This window comes from Salvelinus alpinus, chromosome 13 (assembly GCF_045679555.1).
Source record: "Salvelinus alpinus chromosome 13, SLU_Salpinus.1, whole genome shotgun sequence".
Classification (NCBI taxonomy): domain Eukaryota; kingdom Metazoa; phylum Chordata; class Actinopteri; order Salmoniformes; family Salmonidae; genus Salvelinus; species Salvelinus alpinus.
Window position 1 is genome coordinate 9,438,405 of NC_092098.1, and position 19,189 is coordinate 9,457,593.

Genomic DNA, 19,189 nt, shown 5'->3' on the forward strand with positions numbered 1-19,189 from the left:
ATAAAGCCACTGACCCATGGCTGATCCACAGGAAACCCAGCAGTGGGTCAAGACTGTCGACAGAGGTACGCCGTTCCGTGAGGAAAGTCTTCCCGTTCCCAGAATTAACTGTCAGAATGACTAAGCAAATGCCTGACCAAACAAGAGCCATGCACCTAATAAGGATTGAGTTGAGTTGCTTGCAACTTTGAGTTGACCCAGAGCAACCTTGAATTGTTTTGAATAAAAGCATCTAATGTAAACTGGCAACATCACTACATAGTACACAAAATAATTGAGAGAAAGTGGCATAAAACAACTTATGTTTGAACATTATTATAGTACAGTACAATTGATTCTAGGTATGCAATAAAAATGGATTCACAGATACTAAACATGGTTTTATTTTGCAGGTAAAAAATGTAATGTTTTACTTTACAGAGTTCTTACATTATAAAACAACAACATATAATTATAATATTGCATATCGGTTACATGTTTACACTAACACCGCTCAAATTCACATTCAACCAGCACTAGTCACTTTAATAATGTTTACATATTTTTGCTTTAGTAATCTCATATGTATATACTGTATTCTATTCTACTGTATTTGTCTATGCCAGTCCGACATTGCTCATCCTAATATTTATATATTCCTTAATTCCATTCTTTTACTTTTGTGTGTATTGTTGTGAATTGTTAGATATTACTGCACTGTTGGAGCTAGAAACACAAGCATTTCGCAACACCCGCAATAACATCTGCTAAACAAATATATGTGACCAATAAAATTATTTTATTTCATGAAAATTGCTTAGAAGTGAATCAAAACTAAAAGAGCAATGGAATCAGTCATCCAAAAATGCTTTCATACATGACTATTTTGGGGCAAATATTCTTAAAAAGGGAAAATATAGAAACATCTGAAATTTAATTAAGTTGTTTTCCCCCTTGTGTAAGTTAAACATCCAAATCCTGGTAGTTATCCAACATGCACAAAACAAATAAACGAGGTTGGAGGGGTATTGTTACCACATGTTGCTGACAAACAAGGTCCTCAACCCTAACTTCGAAGCATTGCCCAAAACTTCTTTCATTGTAGCTGACATAATTATTTGTTTCAAGTCACCATATCAAGTTGATGAGGATGCTGAAATGACTAATTAGGGCTGGGCGATATGGCCAAAAAGTAATATAACAATATATATATATTTTTTTTACAGTATTTGACGGTATTTATAATTTTTTATATATAAAAATTTTCTAAATATGCTTTATGAGTAGTTTATGACCCTAGGGTGACATAACATAAATTATATGTGATTTAATTTGGGATTTCTCCATTGCCCCCGCATGATATGGGGGAAAAAATCAAGGCCTAATAAACTGGTGAACTGTTCGAATTATCAAAAATGAATGATTCTAATTATATTTTAGGAATATAGTGGGCAGCATTTTTAATACATTGTCGTTTGACATGACAACGAATGAAAAAGCCATGGAGGAATTTTTGTGAGCGTTTCCCAAGGGACCCTAATTAGATGCTACATTACATGTTTTCTCTTACTCCATGTAGCTAACGTAAACTCACCCCATTCCGTACAAATGTGCGCAACCGCAACATTCAAACGAGGCTACAAAGAAAACTAATGGGACTGTAGCGACTGTGTTGACTCCAAAATCCGGGGTGTGAACTAGGTTTCTATTCAAGTGTTGATCGACATGGTAATGGCTCTATAGTATTGGAGAAAAGTTGAAAAAAACGGACCCTCCGTTACATCTAGACGTGTCATGTCGTAACAGCACGCATAAAGCAACTATTTCTGTCTTACAATCTCTCTCCACCAGGTGTAGCACTTCTCTCATCCTTTAAAAACAAGAAATGGACAGTGACGGGGGTAAGGGGGGATACCTAGTCATTTTTTGCATCTTCATTGCATGCGATCATCATTCTCAAAGCCGCTCTTTACTTCTAAGATCACTTTAGCACCGCCCTAAAAACCCGATTCAAATTCCACACAAACCTTCAAATAGGTATGTAATGACACATTATTTAAACTCTTTATAGTGTTTTATTTACATTTTAGAGGCGATAAGGTGATAAGTTGGACAGATCGAGTGAAAAAAAGCAATTTTCCCACACAATATCTCTCCTTCTCACTCTCACGCATTAGTTTCGCTTCCCCACCCGCCATTTTTAAAAAGACCCGATGGGGCTCATTACCTGCTTGAATTATGCAGAAACGGGCAGCGTTTAGGTCATGTCATTTATTCTGTTGGAAAGGGGAGAAATTGTGCTTTACAATGGTATTGACATTACAGTTGATCTGGAAGTATTACGTTTTGGGGCGCTAAAATAAGGGCAATTGTACGAACCAAGGCGATGTACGAGTTTACGTTAGCTAGCGCAAGCTAAAATATGAATGCTTTGCCTATTCCTCTGCTTTAGAAGATACTGTTGCACAAACAACATGCTAATCTAGGCCTACACCAGCACTGGTATCAGTCTGTATTAGCTAGCTAAGTTTGCTCTGATTCTTTGTCCATTTAGCTAGCCAGCTAACACAATTTATTTTTGCAACAACTTGCTAAGACAAGACCCACTAGCTGTTTGCAGACAGTGTCACGGATCCCCCGGTACTGATGCTCATTCTGTTCACCAGTTCCGGCGGTCTACGTCACCGGCTTTCTAGGCTTCACTGAACGAGATTCATTCCGAAGAAGCCCTGCGCGGAATTCGGACTACTGAACAAGGCCACCGTCAAGTTCAGCTATCCTTTACCCCTTATCCCAACCATCATCGAACAAATGCATGGGGCGCAGTACTTCACGAAGCTGGACTTTAGGAGTGCCTACAATCTGGTATGCATGAATGGAAGACTACTTTTTCCACGACCACGGGTCATTACGAGTATCTCGTAATGCCCTTTGGCCTGTCTAATGCTCCTTCAGTCTTCCAGTCCTTATCAACGAAGTGTTTCGGGACATGCTAGGACGGGGCGTAGTGGTCTATATAGACAACATTTTGGTCTAATCTGCTGACCGCGAGCAAGTTGGTATTGATGCTCATTCTGTTCACCAGTTCCGGAGGTCTACGTCACCGGCTTTCTAGGCTTCACTGAACAGGATTCATTATCATCAACCCCGGACTGCCTTGTCTGATTACATTCACCTGGTTCCCATTTCCCCTGATTAGTATGCTATATATATATGTGCCCTCTGTTCCCTCTGTCTTTGTGGGTTATTGTTCCCATGTCCGTTGGTGGTGCGAGTACCTATGCGTTAGTGCAGCTGTTATGCTGCATGCTTTATATATATATATTGTGTATTACGGGTATTGTCCCGTGTCGTTCAGTGAGGTTTACTCTCGCTCTTTTGTTTGGGTACAGCCCAGTGTTTTTGTATACGTGTTTGTTTTGGGTGTATTAAAAACCCCTATTGTGTATCGCCTGCGCCTGTCTTCAAAATCCTTTATACCAGTGTGACAGACAGTAGGATACACAAACTAATAGGGTAATAATAGAACACTTGTAGATTTACAGTGCCTTCGTAAAGTATTCAGACCCCTTGAACTTTTCCACATTTTGTAAGGTTATACAGCCTTATTCTAAAATGTATTAAATATGTTCAATTCTCAGCAATCTACACACAATACCCCATAATGACAAAGCGAAAACAGGTTTTTAGAAATTTTTGCAAAAAAAAGAGACCTTATTTACATAAGTATTCAGACCCTTTGCTATGAGACTCGATATTGAGCTCAGGTGCATCCTGTTTCCATTGATCATCCTTGAAATGTTTCTACAGCCCGCTTGGAGTTTGCCAAAAGGCACCTAAAGACTCTCAAACCATGAGAAACAAGATTCTCTGGTCTGATGAAACCAAGATTGAACTGTTTGGCCTGAATGCCAAGTGTCACATCTGGAGGAAACCTGGCACCATCCCTACAGTGAAGCATGGTGTTAGCAGCATTAAGCTGTGGGGATGTTTTCAGTGGCAAGGACTCGGAGACTAGTCAGGATCGAGGCAAAGATGAACGGAGCAAAGTACAGGTAGATCCTTGATGTAAACCTGCTCCAGAGCGCTCAGGACCTCAGACTGGGGAGAAGGTTCACCTTCCAACAGGACAACGACCCTAAGCACACAACCAAGAAAACGCAGGAGTGGCTTCGGGATAAGTCTCTGAATGTCCTTGAGTGGCCCAGCCAGATCCCAGACTTGAACCTGATCGAACATCTCTGGAGAGACCTGAAAATAGTTGTGCAGCAACACTCCCCATCCAACCTGACAGAACTTGAGAGGATCTGCAGAGAGGAAAGGGAGAAACTCCCACAATACAGGTGTGCCAAGCCTGTAGCATCCTAACCAAAGTAGACTCCAGGCTGTAATAGTTGCCAAGGGTGCTTCAACAAAGTACTGAGTAAAGGGTCTGAATACTTATGTAAATATGATATTTCTAAAACCCTGTTTTTGCTTTCTCATTATGGGGTATTGTGTGTAGATTGATGAATAAGAAAAACAATTGAATCAATTTTAGAATAAGGCTGTAACAAAATGTGGAAAAGTCAAGGGGTCTGAATACTTTCCGAATGCACTGTATATTAAGAAGCAAAGAATAAATCAGCATCATTGTCCCCAACACCTCGTTGCATCTGACCATGCAGACAGAGTGAAAGCAGAGAGGAAGAGGTGAAGCGAGAGGATTTACTCTACCCAAAATTTGTCCACATGAAATAAGCTCTTTTTTGTATGGAAGTCTATGAGTGTCTAATTACGGTAGGCTTATTTGATCTAATAGAAGTTTTGTAATGTTTAGGTTGTTACAAATTTACTGATATAAGTGGATGCACGTGGCATTATATTGACAAGATAGTCAAGTGACCACTCTAACAATGGAAATACACGTCCTCAAAGATGGAAGGCAGGCGGGAGGAGGCGAGATCAGGTGGGACCTTTCTTGCAAACGAGAGGGCAAATATGCGTGTGAACAACAGGCCATAGAGATGTATAGGACTCATCATTTTATCTGTGCATTATAGCATCTGTGACAGCGAGGGCAACGCCATTGAGGCTATCTCTATTTTAAAGTAGTCAATGATCTTCTTCATTGGCCGATTGCTCCCAACTCATAGGAATCCCTGACTACTTTAAAATGGTGGAACCCCTCAAAGGCAATGTCCATGCTAAAACGTTTCCAAAATGCAACGTGCGTCCACTTATAGCAGTGCATTTTTAACAACCTAACCAATACGAAACTTCTATTCGATCAAATAATCCTCACGTAGCAAATTAGCAAGTAAAACCTCTCGCTTCACCTCTTCCTCTCTGGCGGCATGCAGGAGGAGAGGGAGAGCAATGGCCCAAGTAGCAAAGGGAGTAAACTATAAAAACGAACATTACACGCGTGTGAGTCGCGTACCACACATTTAACAAACCAAAACATTGAAACACCGTTTCAAAAAACCCAAACCGGTCCGTGCATCAATACTGGGGTGTATATAGTAAAATACGGTATACCGCCTAGCCATCCCACTGATTTAATATTACATAAAAAAATGATAACTTGGTTTAATATATTACTGCACTGAGCTGGCTCTGTCGCTCCTGTCCCATAAGCACGCTTCATAGTTTGATCTTCTTCAATGGTTGCTGTTGGTCTATTTCTGACTTGTCCTCAATGGCAGTGAAGTGGATCCTCTGGTTAACTCTTTTCCCAATAGTCTCCACCTGGAAAAAGACAAACAATTACTTTGGAAACTGCTGGACTGTCCAGTACTTGACATTTCTCAAATACTAATTAGAGGAGCTGCTGCAAATGGATCTTTTGGCTTTTTGTCAGTGCCAAAAGCAAAAACAACTCCTTTGTTTGTGCCTAGGGTGTTTTCATATTAAAGCCATTACCTCATCAGAATCCTAGATAGTGTTTACTGTCTTTCTGTGGTTGTGGTTACTTGCCTGGAAGCCGATATGCTGGAGTTGGTCGTGCAAGCTGTCCAAGATCCTTCTACCGTCAAAGATGAAGGCAGGTTTCAGCATGGCTTTATAGATCTTCTCATAGTCCAGTTCCTGCAGTACAAATATGGACTCTATGGTTTACATTGAGAGCTCCCTTTAATCCATGTACAGTCCAATGCAACTATGTATGTAATTATCATTGCCACCAAAATATCTGTGTGGTCAGAGTCATCTCCTTGCCATTTGATGTCAGTAATTGATGAGTGAGTAGCTTCAAAAATAAAATAAAACACACCGTGAACATATCCCACTCTGTGCAGATGACAATTGCATGGGCGTTCTCACAAGCCTTGTATGGGTCAGTGACGATGGTGACTAGACGAGAAACTAGGACGAGAGAGTATAAACCAAGTTTACTTCATGCAGATAAATATAAATCAACTTTTTCAAGCAGTTATATAACAAACATTCATCCCATCTCATTAGAATGAGCAAAACAAGTCCCCAGTTATGTATGGCAACCAAAACCTAATGCAGAGATAACAGTACACCCAGATTGAAATATCAACATGTATTCAATAAACTTATACTGAACAAAAATATAAATGTAAAAATTCAATGATTTTACTGAGTTATAGTTCATATAAGGAAATCAGTCAATTTAAATAAATTCATTAGGCCCTATTCTATGGATTTCACATGACTGGGCTGGGGTGCAGCTATTGGTGGGCCTGGGAGGGCATAGGCCCACCCACTTAGCCCAGCCAATCAGAATGAGTTTCTCCCCACAAAACGGCTTCATTACAGACAGAAATACTCAGTTTAATCCACTGTCCGGGTGGCTGGTCTCAGACAATCCCACAGCATAGCCCAATTTTTTTGGGGGGGGGTATCACAGATTGTTCTCTCAATTCTCAGGGGGACATAAGAACGTAATTGGGAAGAAGTATGTTTAACATGCTTTTTACATTTATATCAGAAACCATTTTTGAGAAAATCACAATGAAAGTGGCCATTTTAGGCCCTTTCTAGACCTATACTTGCCTCCTGTGAGACCTTATGATCCGTGAACTGTACATGGTAAAGCCAACATTGGTGTCATTATGCTTCTTATAGTGTGCAACAACAAAATAACATTCACAAATATGTTCAACATAAAAAAATATTATTAATATCTCAAAAGTACCCTTTTTGATTTTGCTTATTTTTTAGACATTGTTTAGAAGTTGGAACAATATATTCTTCAAACACATCACATTTCCAGAGTTGGCACTCAGCTACTTTTGAAAGAAATTATACATTTTATAGGTAGCCTAGTGGTTAGAGCATTGGGCCAGTAACCAAAAGGTTGCTGGATCAAATTCCTGAGCTGACAAGGTAAAAATCTGTCATTCTGCCCCTGAACAAGGTAGTTAACCCACTGTTCCCCGGTAGGCCGTCATTGTAAATAAGAATTTGTTCTTAGCTGACTTGCCTAGTTAAATTAAAGGTTAAATAAATAAATAAATATATATACATTGATATTATAGGTCATTAACCAATCACAGCACTCATGTAGGATTGCACATTCAGCAAATCACCAAAAGAGTACAAAGCATTATGTTTGGGGCAAATCCAACACATCACTGAGCAGTACCACTCTTCATATTTTCAAGCATGGTTGTGGCTGCATCATGTTATGGGTATGCTTGTCATCGGCAAGGACTAGGACGTTTTTTAGGATAAAAATAAATGGAATAAAGCTAAGGACAGGCAAAATCCAAGAGGAAAACCTGGTTCAGTCTGCTTTCTAACAAACACTGGGAGACTAATTCACCTTTCAGCAGGACAATAACCTAAAACACAAGGCCAAATCTACACTACAGTTGCTTACCAAGACGACATTAAATGGCCTAGTTACAGTTTTTACTTAAATCGGCTTGAAAATCTATGGCATGACATGAAAATCGCTGTCTAGCAATGATCAACAATCAAATTGACAGAGCTTGAATATTTTTTTTAAAGGATAATGGGAAAATACTGTACAATCCAGTCTTACCCAAAAAGACTCACAGCTGTAAACGCTGCCAAAGATTCTTCTACAAAGTATTGACTCAGGGTTGTGAAAATTTATGTAAATTAGATACTTCTGTATTTCATTTTCAATAAATTTGCAAAAATATCTAAGAACATGTTTTCATTTGTCATTATGGGGCAGTGTGTATAGATGGGTGAGAAGAAAATGCATATTTAATCAATTTTGAATTCAGGCTGTAACACAACAAAATGTGGAGCAGGTCAAGGGGTATGAATACTTTCTGAAGGCCACTGTAGGCCTAAAAAGGGCCTAAAATGGCCACTTTATCGTGATAAAAAAAAAAATGGTTTGTGTTACAACTGTAAAAGACATATCAAACATCCTTCCTTACTATTAATTTACACAAAGAACACAGAATACTGTGGCTACCTGTGGCGGGGTCATGTCTTTCTGAGGGTGTGGGCTGAGTCAGGTCGTGCATGATCTGCTGCGCTTTAACCTTGGGGTCATAGATGTGTAGACAGGCTCCCTCCTCCAGCAGGTATCGACTGATGTAGATACTAGAGGATTCCCTGAAAACAAAATACACACAAGGATAGCCTTGGAGGGGGAAGCAGAAAAAAAATGTGCTCTGAGAGCTTTGGATGTAAGCAGAGAAAGATTTTAAATGCCCCATCCATACCTTGTATCGCCTGTGTTTTTCTTGAAAGCGAATCCTAGCAAGGCTATCTTCTTGTCCGTCACTGTGTTGAAGAGGCAGCTGATTATCCGTGAAGAGAATCGTTTTCGCTGGTAATCGTTTATCTCTATAACCTGGGAGAGACAACATTTGGATGTTCCACATTTTTGCCATTGTGATATTTTACTGACTGTAAAACAGTGTTGCGAGAGACAATTACAGGAATTTATTTTCAAATGAGAAGTAAGTTCTGTATTGCACTACTTTGAGTTGATGAAAAAAGAAGCACACCTGTTGCCAGTATCTTGCAACCTCTGGTAGGTTTAGCACCTCGCATAGGTACACAAGATTGAGGACATCCTTCTGGAAACAACTGCCACCAAATCCTGTGAAACAAACACAGAATGTATCATGACTGAACTCACCCACTCAATTCCCAGTAGTTCATAACTGAAACCCAATCCCTCAGTCATCCAACCATCAACTAATACTGCCCCACAAGTCAACCAATCCAGCTTTGCTTCCCTCTCACTCACCCACGCTGGCCTTCAGGAAGCAACTGCCTATTCTCTGGTCTGTCCCGATGGCATGAGCCACCTCCTCTACATCAGCACCAGTTACCTCGCACAGGGCACTGATGGAGTTGATGCTACTGATACGTTGGGCCAGAAAGGCATTGGCTGCCTGTAAACACGGAAAAGGAAAAAAACAAGGATAGAAGTGAGCAAATGAATAAAGGCAGGAAACATCACAGGAGGAGGTGTCTGAGATCGTAATGCTGCTGAGCTGAGATTGTACTGATATAACAGACGGACATAAAATGGTATTAATACCAGCTTGGAGAGCTCAGAGGACCAGGTGTTGGTGGTGATAATCTTGCTCTTGGGGACCCAGTGCTCATAGATGCTCCGCAGGGCCTCAATAGCATGTTGGCCCTCAGGGGTCTCATCCCCTCCAATCAATACCCTGTCTGGATTCTTCAGATCAGTGATGGCTGTTCCCTCAGCAAGAAACTCTGGGTTTGAGAGAACCTGCAGGAGAACAAGATCATGCTTATAAGACCTGATGACATGGCAGACCGATGAATGTAGACGTTTGATACACTGTCCCCTGCAATCACCTGAAAGTTGAAGCTACTCTTGGTGTTGGCGTTGAAGATGCGGCGGATGCTCTCAGCAGCACGTACAGGAACTGTGCTTTTCTCTACAACAATCTTACACCCGATGGACACATCAGCAATGCGCCGGGCACATGCTTCTATGTGCTTCAGGTCCGCTGCTCGACCCTTACCAATCCCAAATGTCTTGGTAGGCGTATTGACCTGGCAAAGGAAGGGGGAGATGTTTCAGGTGGATTCAATCATGGATCTTGCTCCATCACTGTATCTTACCTTTAAAGAAAGCCAAACTGAGTTCCATTCATCTTAACAATAGTTTCAAGGAAATTGTGTGAAAGCCATTGACATTATAAGAAGGGAAAGTGTTGGGGAAAAAAGTATTTACAGATATGAAAACCAGGTCTGCATTTTTTATGGCCTCATCCATGTCTGTGGAGAAGAAAAGGTTGACCCCGCGGCATGAGTCCACCACTTCCTGGAGTCCAGGCTAGAAAGAAAGGAGAGATGTTGTTAGACATGAATGTGTAATCGTTTTACGTCATATCCTGCAGTTGATGTTAGTTCCTTGTATTAATATCAACTCACACTCACCTCAAAGATGGGAAGGCTATCAGAATTCCAGGCACGGATGCGGTCCTCGTTCACGTCCACCACGGTAACCGTCACCTCGGGGCACATCTGGGCGATCACGCTGCAGGTGGGACCGCCCACGTAGCCAGCCCCAATACAACAGATCCTCCTCACCTCCACCATTCTCCCTCTCAAAAAGAAAGAAAATACAAGCACTTAAGACAGGGGTCTCAAATACTCTATTTTTGTGATAGAATAGCTATTTATCCTACTTTTCCATTTAACAGGATCTAAGCAAATACACAGTTGGGCTAAGAATAAAACATTCAAATAAAATTCTAACCAACGCATCAACCGATGGTTTCAGTCAAGCCTTTGAGTTTGTCCTTTCCCAATAATGTCTGGTATCCTGCACATCATTGACAAAGGCTCAAGGGCAAAACGTTGGGTTTATGTGCTGTACTATTTGAAATTCAATATTGAATTGGTCGAAACAAAAAATGTGTTGAAACAAAAAATTATTCCAATGCAAAATCTGAATATGCCATGGCAATAGCTACAAGATTTACACTTGGATTCCCCAGTGGGTATCAATGGAATACAGTTAAAGGAAAATTCCGTGGAGCAAATCAAACCACCTCTATTTGGCCAGTTTGCCCCTCACTCCACCCATTCTGCCACGCTCTCTAGATCACAGAGAGGGCTCTATGTGCAGTGTGGTCAGATGGAACACCCTGGGACATACACACACAACTGGCCCCTAGATACAAAAGCCACATTATTCCTAACTTCTACCCCAGAAATGACTAAATAACGTGCAGGACCTGGCAGATATTAATCATCCTACTAATGTAAACATTCTTGACTTTGGTCTGGTTAGAATAGCTAGCTACTGTGATAAATTTCTGTGATGTACTATTTACTAGTGATAAACGGCTGCCAGTTGTACGGCTGCCAGTTGCCTAAGAGATCTGTACAGAAGGACCAAAAGAAACCATTGAAAATTATTCAGTGAATAAAACTACATTTCACAATCAGAAACCATTTTGTGGCCGGTGAGGAACGTTTCCTGCTGTGATGATGCTGGACTGTAACGTTAGGGTTTAATATAAAACTTGCCACACGTTTCCAATTGGAGCCACTACTTCGATGTTATATTACTAGCTAACGTTAGTTACCTAGCGCTAGCGGTATATCTTGCTAACTTGCGCCTGTACACCAGCCACCTATACTTTATTCAGACCCGTTCTTTACATGAATGTAGCCCCATCCCGTCGATTATCAATATGTGTTGCAAAACAAATGTAGCTAGCTAACGATAACTTATAGCACCCGCTAAACACAAAACAAACGGGACACTTACCAGCAGTTGATGAGTGCGCAGCTGAACCGAATACAAATATTTCAGAGACTCTCAACCACGTAAAACCGAGACCGTATTATTTTATTTCAGGGGATTGGTTGCTGATCTGTGGTGATGATACTCCGATGTGTAGAACCTTGCTCCAGTGATGAGTTTGAAATGCTTAGTGCCACGGTGAAACTTATATCTAAATCTCAGACAGGGGGCAGGCTTTCACAATCCTTTGACATCACATCCCCACTGATGCTTACCAGAAAGGGGCTTATTCAAGAGGACACAACCATTCCGTCAATGGCACAAAGTTACAGAAATTCATATTAGACAACTTATTACAGGGTTATTACATTGGTATGACATTGTGTGGCTGAAAAGTGTTATAGAACGCAGGGATGTTAGGATTTAGTCCTTTGAGATCCAACCAATGTATGTATGTTAAGTAAGTCTATAGTACATGGGCGTGACAAACATTTCCAAATGTAAGGAACACGCATTCTTTCACATTATGTAAGATTTATAAACCTTGGGAACAAAACATGACACTGAGCAAAATAGAACTATAGGAGAAGGAATTTGATGATGTGTCTGGGAGAGGTAATGGTGGGAGGGTATCTATCTATCTAGTAGTCTGATGATGATATACTGTTACATCACACGGATGTATAAATGGAAAACAAGATAGAAATATAGACAGTGGGATTTGTAAGAGAAAGAAATCCACACATGGTAATGATTTAATAGTAAACTCCCACCCAGGTCCAGTCACCCATGTGCATGGAAAGCATGAGGCACAATCCAGCTCAATTTGAGACCAGACATTCACCGACCACAGCTGAGGGAGTGTCCCCCTTGTTATTATAGATATATTAATCTCTGGAGAGAGTAACGCAGCTGGGTGGAAAGAAAACAGTCATTGTGCTGGTTACAGCAGGAGACAGAAATGTGTTATTTAAAGCCAAGGGAATTGCGTCACAGCCCTATTGTAGTCTCTCATTCCGTACACATCACGGTAGTAGTTGGCTAATTAACAGTGCTGATTAGTGTTGTTCAATGAGGAAAGTGTAAGACACTCATTGCTGACGTATTACAGTGCAGGGTCATTTTGGTCCCTTTCACTAGTCCATCCCCCCTCAACATCATGGCAGCTGTCTTTGTGTTGTGTTACAAAGAAAACAAGGCAAGGATCCAGCCACTCATCAGATTAAGTCATACCCAGCTCCCCAAAATAGTTACTAACCCAGGAAAAGTTAGGAGTCATTAACTAGTCATATGTTTGATATTATAAACTGGGTGGTTCGAGCCCTGAATGCTGATTGGCTGACAGCCGTATACCACGGGTATGACAAAGCATTTTATTTTACTGCTCTAATTTCATTGGTAACCAGTTTATAATAGCAATAAGGCACCTCAGGGGTTTGTGGTATATGGCCAATATACCACCGCTAAGGGCAGTATCCAGGCACTTTGCGTTGTGTCATGCCTAACAACAGCCCTTAGCTGTGGTATATTCGCCACATACCACACTCCCTCTGGCCTTATTGCTTAATTATAAATGATTGTACCCCAGGTAAAAAAAATAAAAAAACACATTGATACCAGAACTAATGTTGTATATTTTAAAATCCCAAGAGTAAACAGTACCATGAGGAGCACGCTATTCTATACAGGCATTTGTCTAAGGAATAGCCTCCCCTTGGAGATCAAGCAAAGAAATAGCAGAAACGGCTTTAAAAAGCAGTCAAGGGTTTTCATTTGGAGGAGGTTGTCTAACTAAGTGAAACCACTCCACTGCCTCCGTGTGCACCATTTTGTTACTGCTACTACTGGTCAGCTTGGATTTTGTTAGAGATGGGGATGATGTGCAACTAAAACTTGTTTTTTTACAGTTAGGAATGATGTGCAATGAATTAGTATCATTAAAGTTAGGGTGATGTGTAATGAGTTAGTTTGTATTTTTAAGGTTAGGGATTATGTGTACTTTTTAGGATGTCAGTATGAATCAATGTGATGGGTTTGTTGGTCGTTTTGTCTTGTCATCATTAGATGTTCTTACCATCGAGGACAACTTTGGAAACAAGTGTTGTAGTTCATTTAAGTGCTTTCTTCTGGGAACATATTGTACATATTTGTACATAAATATTGTTGTATATGTCTTTTGCCCAAATAAATGTATGCACACTATCAAAGCTCTAGTCATTCACTTCTCTCTCCACCCTTAGGGCAGAAGTAACTACCTTAGTCTACTTCCAGGTGCCCCTTTCTTGAAAGTAGAGATAATAGTATCCACTTAAAACACCCCATTCTTGAAACATCTGTTCTAGTTAACATTGGTCAAACTTAACTGCCCTCAAATAAGGAGCTGTATAGATTAGAAAAAGGAACTGAAAGTTAGATTTACGATGCCACCTTCTAAATTGATTCTGGGCCCTGTAATTCAAACCAAGATGGTGAGGCAACCTTTCTCTCTGGTGAGGGAGCCTTACGGAGATGAATGGGACCGTTAAAATGCTGCTGCCCTGTTGATCCTTGAGTTTGTGGCCTCTAACAGACAAAGCTGTTGGAATGTGTATTTTGTGCTGGCGGTGCTCTCCTCACTACTATTACGAGGGTCTTCAAAAATCAACAGAACAAGACCATCACCTTACCTGGTTATTTTTACAAGATGCCAATGAGTGCTGATATACTTTAGAATAGGACATACATTTTTATGCTGTACATTACAGACATGTGCATGATCCCATGTTACAATGGACTGGTAATAAAGGCATTCAAAGATACTTGTAATGAACACGATAGGAGACAGAGAGCTGGTTTCAAGCACGGGGCGCAGCAGGTGTTCATTGTCAAGGACCACAAGAGGAGGCAGGTGGCTGGGTCCAGGTGCAGGCAGAAGGTCATACACAGGGGTCCAAAAAGGCAACAGTACAGGCAGGGAAAAGGCTAGTAACGTTGCCCGGGAGATCGGGTAATAGGTTGATAACAGGAAATCCGATCGACTAAAGTACAGGCAGGGAATAGGCAAAAGGCGTCATTAGTGAGGCAGGCAAAAACTATCATACACAGGAAGAGTAAATTACAGGAAAAACAGCACTCCGATTAGAAGTGTGTCACAAAAACAAACAATACCTCACAATGATGGGGTGCAAAGAGAACTGAACTAAATAGTGTGTGATAATGACATACAGGTGATCAGAGTTCAGGTGATTGGGATCTGGAGAGTGAGCTGGGTTCAGGGGATCTATGTGTTTGAGAGTGTGAGCTGGAAAGTGAGCTGCGTTCAGGGGATCTACGTGTTGAGAGTGTGAGTTGGAAGCAGACGTTACAATACTACTGCAAACCAGGCAGAGGGATTTCCTTTTGAACAGTGATACTTGACCTCTGACCCTATAAGCAGCCTCAAACTTCCTTAATCCTGAGTTACCATATCTCATCACTAGTGGCAGACTCATTTACAAGGCCTCTAAACTTGGAACATAAAAACAGTTACCATACCTTACTTTACCTTAGAACACAACATATTTTTGCCTGGGATTGCACCAGATTTAAATAGACTTTTGAAGAGTTGTGTTTCACGAGAAAAATACTCTGCAAGCAGTGGATGAAACAGACTGTTCTCATCTCCAGGGCTATGCCTCAAGTATATGCCATCTAAAGCCTTCACTCTGCCAAGATGCCTCTGTTTTAACAGTGTCGGTTGAGAGGACTTAAATTGATGCAACGGTCAGGAGTTTGACCAATAGCACACATCACTTCTGGCAATACATGAAGACAGACTTGACTTCCACAAGTAAATTTTATTAATTGTCGCTGTCACTTTCATTCTCAATGTCTCCTTCTTCCTCTTCTTTCTCTTCCTTTTCTGCCTCTGTCTCCTCCATCAGCCCAGAAAAGAAAACATCCCCACCTCCATAGGCTTTCTTGCTTAGGGACTTGAGGTTTCTATCATTCTTCTTACGCTCCGGTAGTCACAGACTGTCATGTCACGGAGACTTGAAATGTCCCAGAACTTGATAATCTGGTCGTGGGCACAGCTTGCCAGGAAACGTGAGTAGCAAGAGTGGGTAATTTGCTCAATAGGCTCCCAACATGCTGCCCTATGTAGCCCAGTACCCAATTGGGCAAGATGTTTGTAGCAGTTTAAAGAGAAAAATACAAATTACAATCGAGTTAAGTATTAACTTCAGTACTGTATCACTAGCTAGGTTTCTATCCAATTGGCGACAGATTATCATGCGAATATTGTAAAATCTGCATAAAAACATTTACATTACATTTAAGTCATTTAGCAGACGCTCTTATCCAGAGCGACTTACAAATTGGTGCATTCACCTTATGATATCCAGTGGAACAACCACTTTACAATAGTGCATCTAACTCTTTTAAGGGGGGGGGGGTTAGAAGGATTACTTTATCCTATCCTAGGTATTCCTTAAAGAGGTGGGGTTTCAGGTGTCTCCGGAAGGTGGTGATTGACTCCGCTGACCTGGCGTCGTGAGGGAGTTTGTTCCACCATTGGGGTGCCAGAGCAGCGAACAGTTTTGACTGGGCTGAGCGGGAACTGTACTTCCTCAGAGGTAGGGAGGCGAGCAGGCCAGAGGTGGATGAACGCAGTGCCCTTGTTTGGGTGTAGGGCCTGATCAGAGCCTGAAGGTACGGGGGTGCCGTTCCCCTCACAGCTCCGTAGGCAAGCACCATGGTCTTGTAGCGGATGCGAGCTTCAACTGGAAGCCAGTGGAGAGAGCGGAGGAGCGGGGTGACGTGAGAGAACTTGGGAAAGTTGAACACCAGACGGGCTGCGGCGTTCTGGATGAGTTGTAGGGGTTTAATGGCACAGGCAGGGAGCCCAGCCAACAGCGAGTTGCAGTAATCCAGACGGGAGATGACAAGTGCCTGGATTAGGACCTGCGCCGCTTCCTGCGTGAGGCAGGGTCGTACTCTGCGAATGTTGTAGAGCATGAACCTACAGGAACGGGTCACCGCCTTGATGTTAGTTGAGAACGACAGGGTGTTGTCCAGGATCACGCCAAGGTTCTTAGCACTCTGGGAGGAGGACACAATGGAGTTGTCAACCGTGATGGCGAGATCATGGAACGGGCAGTCCTTCCCCGGGAGGAAGAGCAGCTCCGTCTTGCCGAGGTTCAGCTTGAGGTGGTGATCCGTCATCCACACTGATATGTCTGCCAGACATGCAGAGATGCGATTCACCACCTGGTTATCAGAGGGGGGAAAGGAGAAGATTAATTGTGTGTCGTCTGCATAGCAATGATAGGAGAGACCATGTGAGGATATGACAGAGCCAAGTGACTTGGTGTATAGCGAGAATAGGAGAGGGCCTAGAACAGAGCCCTGGGGGACACCAGTGGTGAGAGCACGTGGTGCGGAGACAGATTCTCGCCACGCCACCTGGTAGGAGCGACCTGTCAGGTAGGACGCAATCCAAGCGTGGGCCGCGCCGGAGATGCCCAGCTCGGAGAGGGTGGAGAGGAGGATCTGATGGTTCACAGTATCAAAGGCAGCCGATAGGTCTAGAAGGATGAGAGCAGAGGAGAGAGAGTTAGCTTTAGCAGTGCGGAGCGCCTCCGTGACACAGAGAAGAGCAGTCTCAGTTGAATGACTAGTCTTGAAACCTGACTGATTTGGATCAAGAAGGTCATTCTGAGAGAGATAGCAGGAGAGCTGGCCAAGGACGGCACGTTCAGAGAGAGAAAAGAAAGAAGGGATACTGGTCTGTAGTTGTTGACATCGGAGGGATCGAGTGTAGGTTTTTTCAGAAGGGGTGCAACTCTCGCTCTCTTGAAGACGGAAGGGACGTAGCCAGCGGTCAAGGATGAGTTGATGAGCGAGGTGAGGTAAGGGAGAAGGTCTCCGGAAATGGTCTGGAGAAGAGAGGAGGGGATAGGGTCAAGCGGGCAGGTTGTTGGGCGGCCGGCCGTCACAAGACGCGAGATTTCATCTGGAGAGAGAGGGGAGAAAGAGGTCAAAGCACAGGGTAGGGCAGTGTGAGCAGAACCAGCGGTGTCGTTTGACTTAGCAAACGAGGATCGGATGTCGTCGACCTTCTTTTCAAAATGGTTGACAAAGTCATCAGCAGAGAGGGAGGAGGGGGAGGAGGGGGAGGAGGATTCAGGAGGGAGGAGAAGGTGGCAAAGAGCTTCCTAGGGTTAGAGGCAGATGCTTGGAATTTAGAGTGGTAGAAATTGGCTTTAGCAGCAGAGACAGAAGAGGAGAATGTAGAGAGGAGGGAGTGAAAGGATGCCAGGTCCGCAGGGAGGCGAGTTTTCCTCCATTTCCGCTCGGCTGCCCGGAGCCCTGTTCTGTGAGCTCGCAATGAGTCGTCGAGCCACGGAGCAGGAGGGGAGGACCGAGCCGGCCTGGAGGATAGGGGACATAGAGAGTCAAAGGATGCAGAAAGGGAGGAGAGGAGGGTTGAGGAGGCAGAATCAGGAGATAGGTTGGAGAAGGTTTGAGCAGAGGGAAGAGATGATAGGATGGAAGAGGAGAGAGTAGCGGGGGAGAGAGAGCGAAGGTTGGGACGGCGCGATACCATCCGAGTAGGGGCAGTGTGGGAAGTGTTGGATGAGAGCGAGAGGGAAAAGGATACAAGGTAGTGGTCGGAGACTTGGAGGGGAGTTGCAATGAGATTAGTGGAAGAACAGCATCTAGTAAAGATGAGGTCAAGCGTATTGCCTGCCTTGTGAGTAGGGGGGGAAGGTGAGAGGGTGAGGTCAAAAGAGGAGAGGAGTGGAAAGAAGGAGGCAGAGAGGAATGAGTCAAAGGTAGACGTGGGGAGGTTAAAGTCACCCAGAACTGTGAGAGGTGAGCCATCCTCAGGAAAGGAACTTATCAGGGCGTCAAGCTCATTGATGAACTCTCCAAGGGAACCTGGAGGGCGATAAATGATAAGGATGTTAAGCTTGAAAGGGCTGGTAACTGTGACAGCATGGAATTCAAAGGAGGCGATAGACAGATGGGTCAGGGGAGAAAGAGAGAATGTCCACTTGGGAGAGATGAGGATCCCAGTGCCACCACCCCGCTGACCAGAAGCTCTCGGGGTGTGCGAGAACACGTGGGCAGACGAGGAGAGAGCAGTAGGAGTAGCAGTGTTATCAATTAAAACAATGTGTATTTTCCCACCAGGGAAGTAATAGTACAAATACACATTGTATCAACTCAAATACAGACATGAACCGAATAAAAAAAAATGACGTTTTGTTTTGTATACGTATTAACGGTTCTTAATATTTTTCCAAATCAGATAACATAAAATAATGAAGGGGCTTTTTCTTCCTATGTTTTGATTTGTGTATTACATTTTTTCCTAATAAAATAAAGAGATTTATGACATACTGATGTTCAATTGTGGAATCAGTGTAGTAAAATAATGTCAAACTTAGATATTTCAATGGTTGTATGCATTTTGTTGCCAATATATAGTTTCACATCAGTCCAGAACAACTCACTATGTAAACAATTTCAAAATAAGTGTTCAATAGATTCAGTTTCTACTTC

General features: G+C 42.5%; 1 protein-coding gene across 2 annotated transcripts; it reads right to left on the reverse strand.

The window, feature by feature from the left end:
• Positions 1–367: 367 nt before the first annotated feature.
• LOC139536964 (UDP-glucose 6-dehydrogenase-like) lies at positions 368–11,868 on the reverse strand. Of its 2 annotated transcripts, none has more exons than XM_071337734.1 (12): positions 11,684–11,868; positions 10,336–10,510; positions 10,136–10,237; positions 9,754–9,954; positions 9,467–9,664; positions 9,170–9,317; positions 8,925–9,019; positions 8,637–8,767; positions 8,384–8,526; positions 6,233–6,324; positions 5,938–6,048; positions 368–5,709 (listed from the first exon to the last, which is right to left on the reverse strand). In XM_071337734.1, exons 2-12 carry the CDS (start codon positions 10,501–10,503, stop codon positions 5,605–5,607), a joined length of 1,494 nt encoding a protein of 497 aa, XP_071193835.1. In that variant the 5' UTR covers positions 10,504–10,510; positions 11,684–11,868; the 3' UTR covers positions 368–5,604. The 2 variants fall into 2 exon arrangements, with proteins under 2 accessions (XP_071193835.1, XP_071193836.1); XM_071337735.1 differs by having other exon boundaries at positions 10,342–10,510; positions 11,684–11,867.
• Positions 11,869–19,189: the final 7,321 nt, after the last annotated feature.

Bases quoted from the DNA above. Each gene is read 5' to 3' on its own strand.
- LOC139536964 (XM_071337734.1), bottom strand. From the start codon at position 10,503: ATGGTGGAGGTGAGGAGGATCTGTTGTATTGGGGCTGGCTACGTGGGC. The intron at 9,665-9,753 runs GTGATTGCAGGG...GTTCTCCTGCAG, and splicing joins AGAGTAGCTTCAACTTTCAG to GTTCTCTCAAACCCAGAGTT. The intron at 6,325-8,383 runs GTAGCCACAGTA...CTCTCGTCCTAG, and splicing joins AAGACATGACCCCGCCACAG to TTTCTCGTCTAGTCACCATC.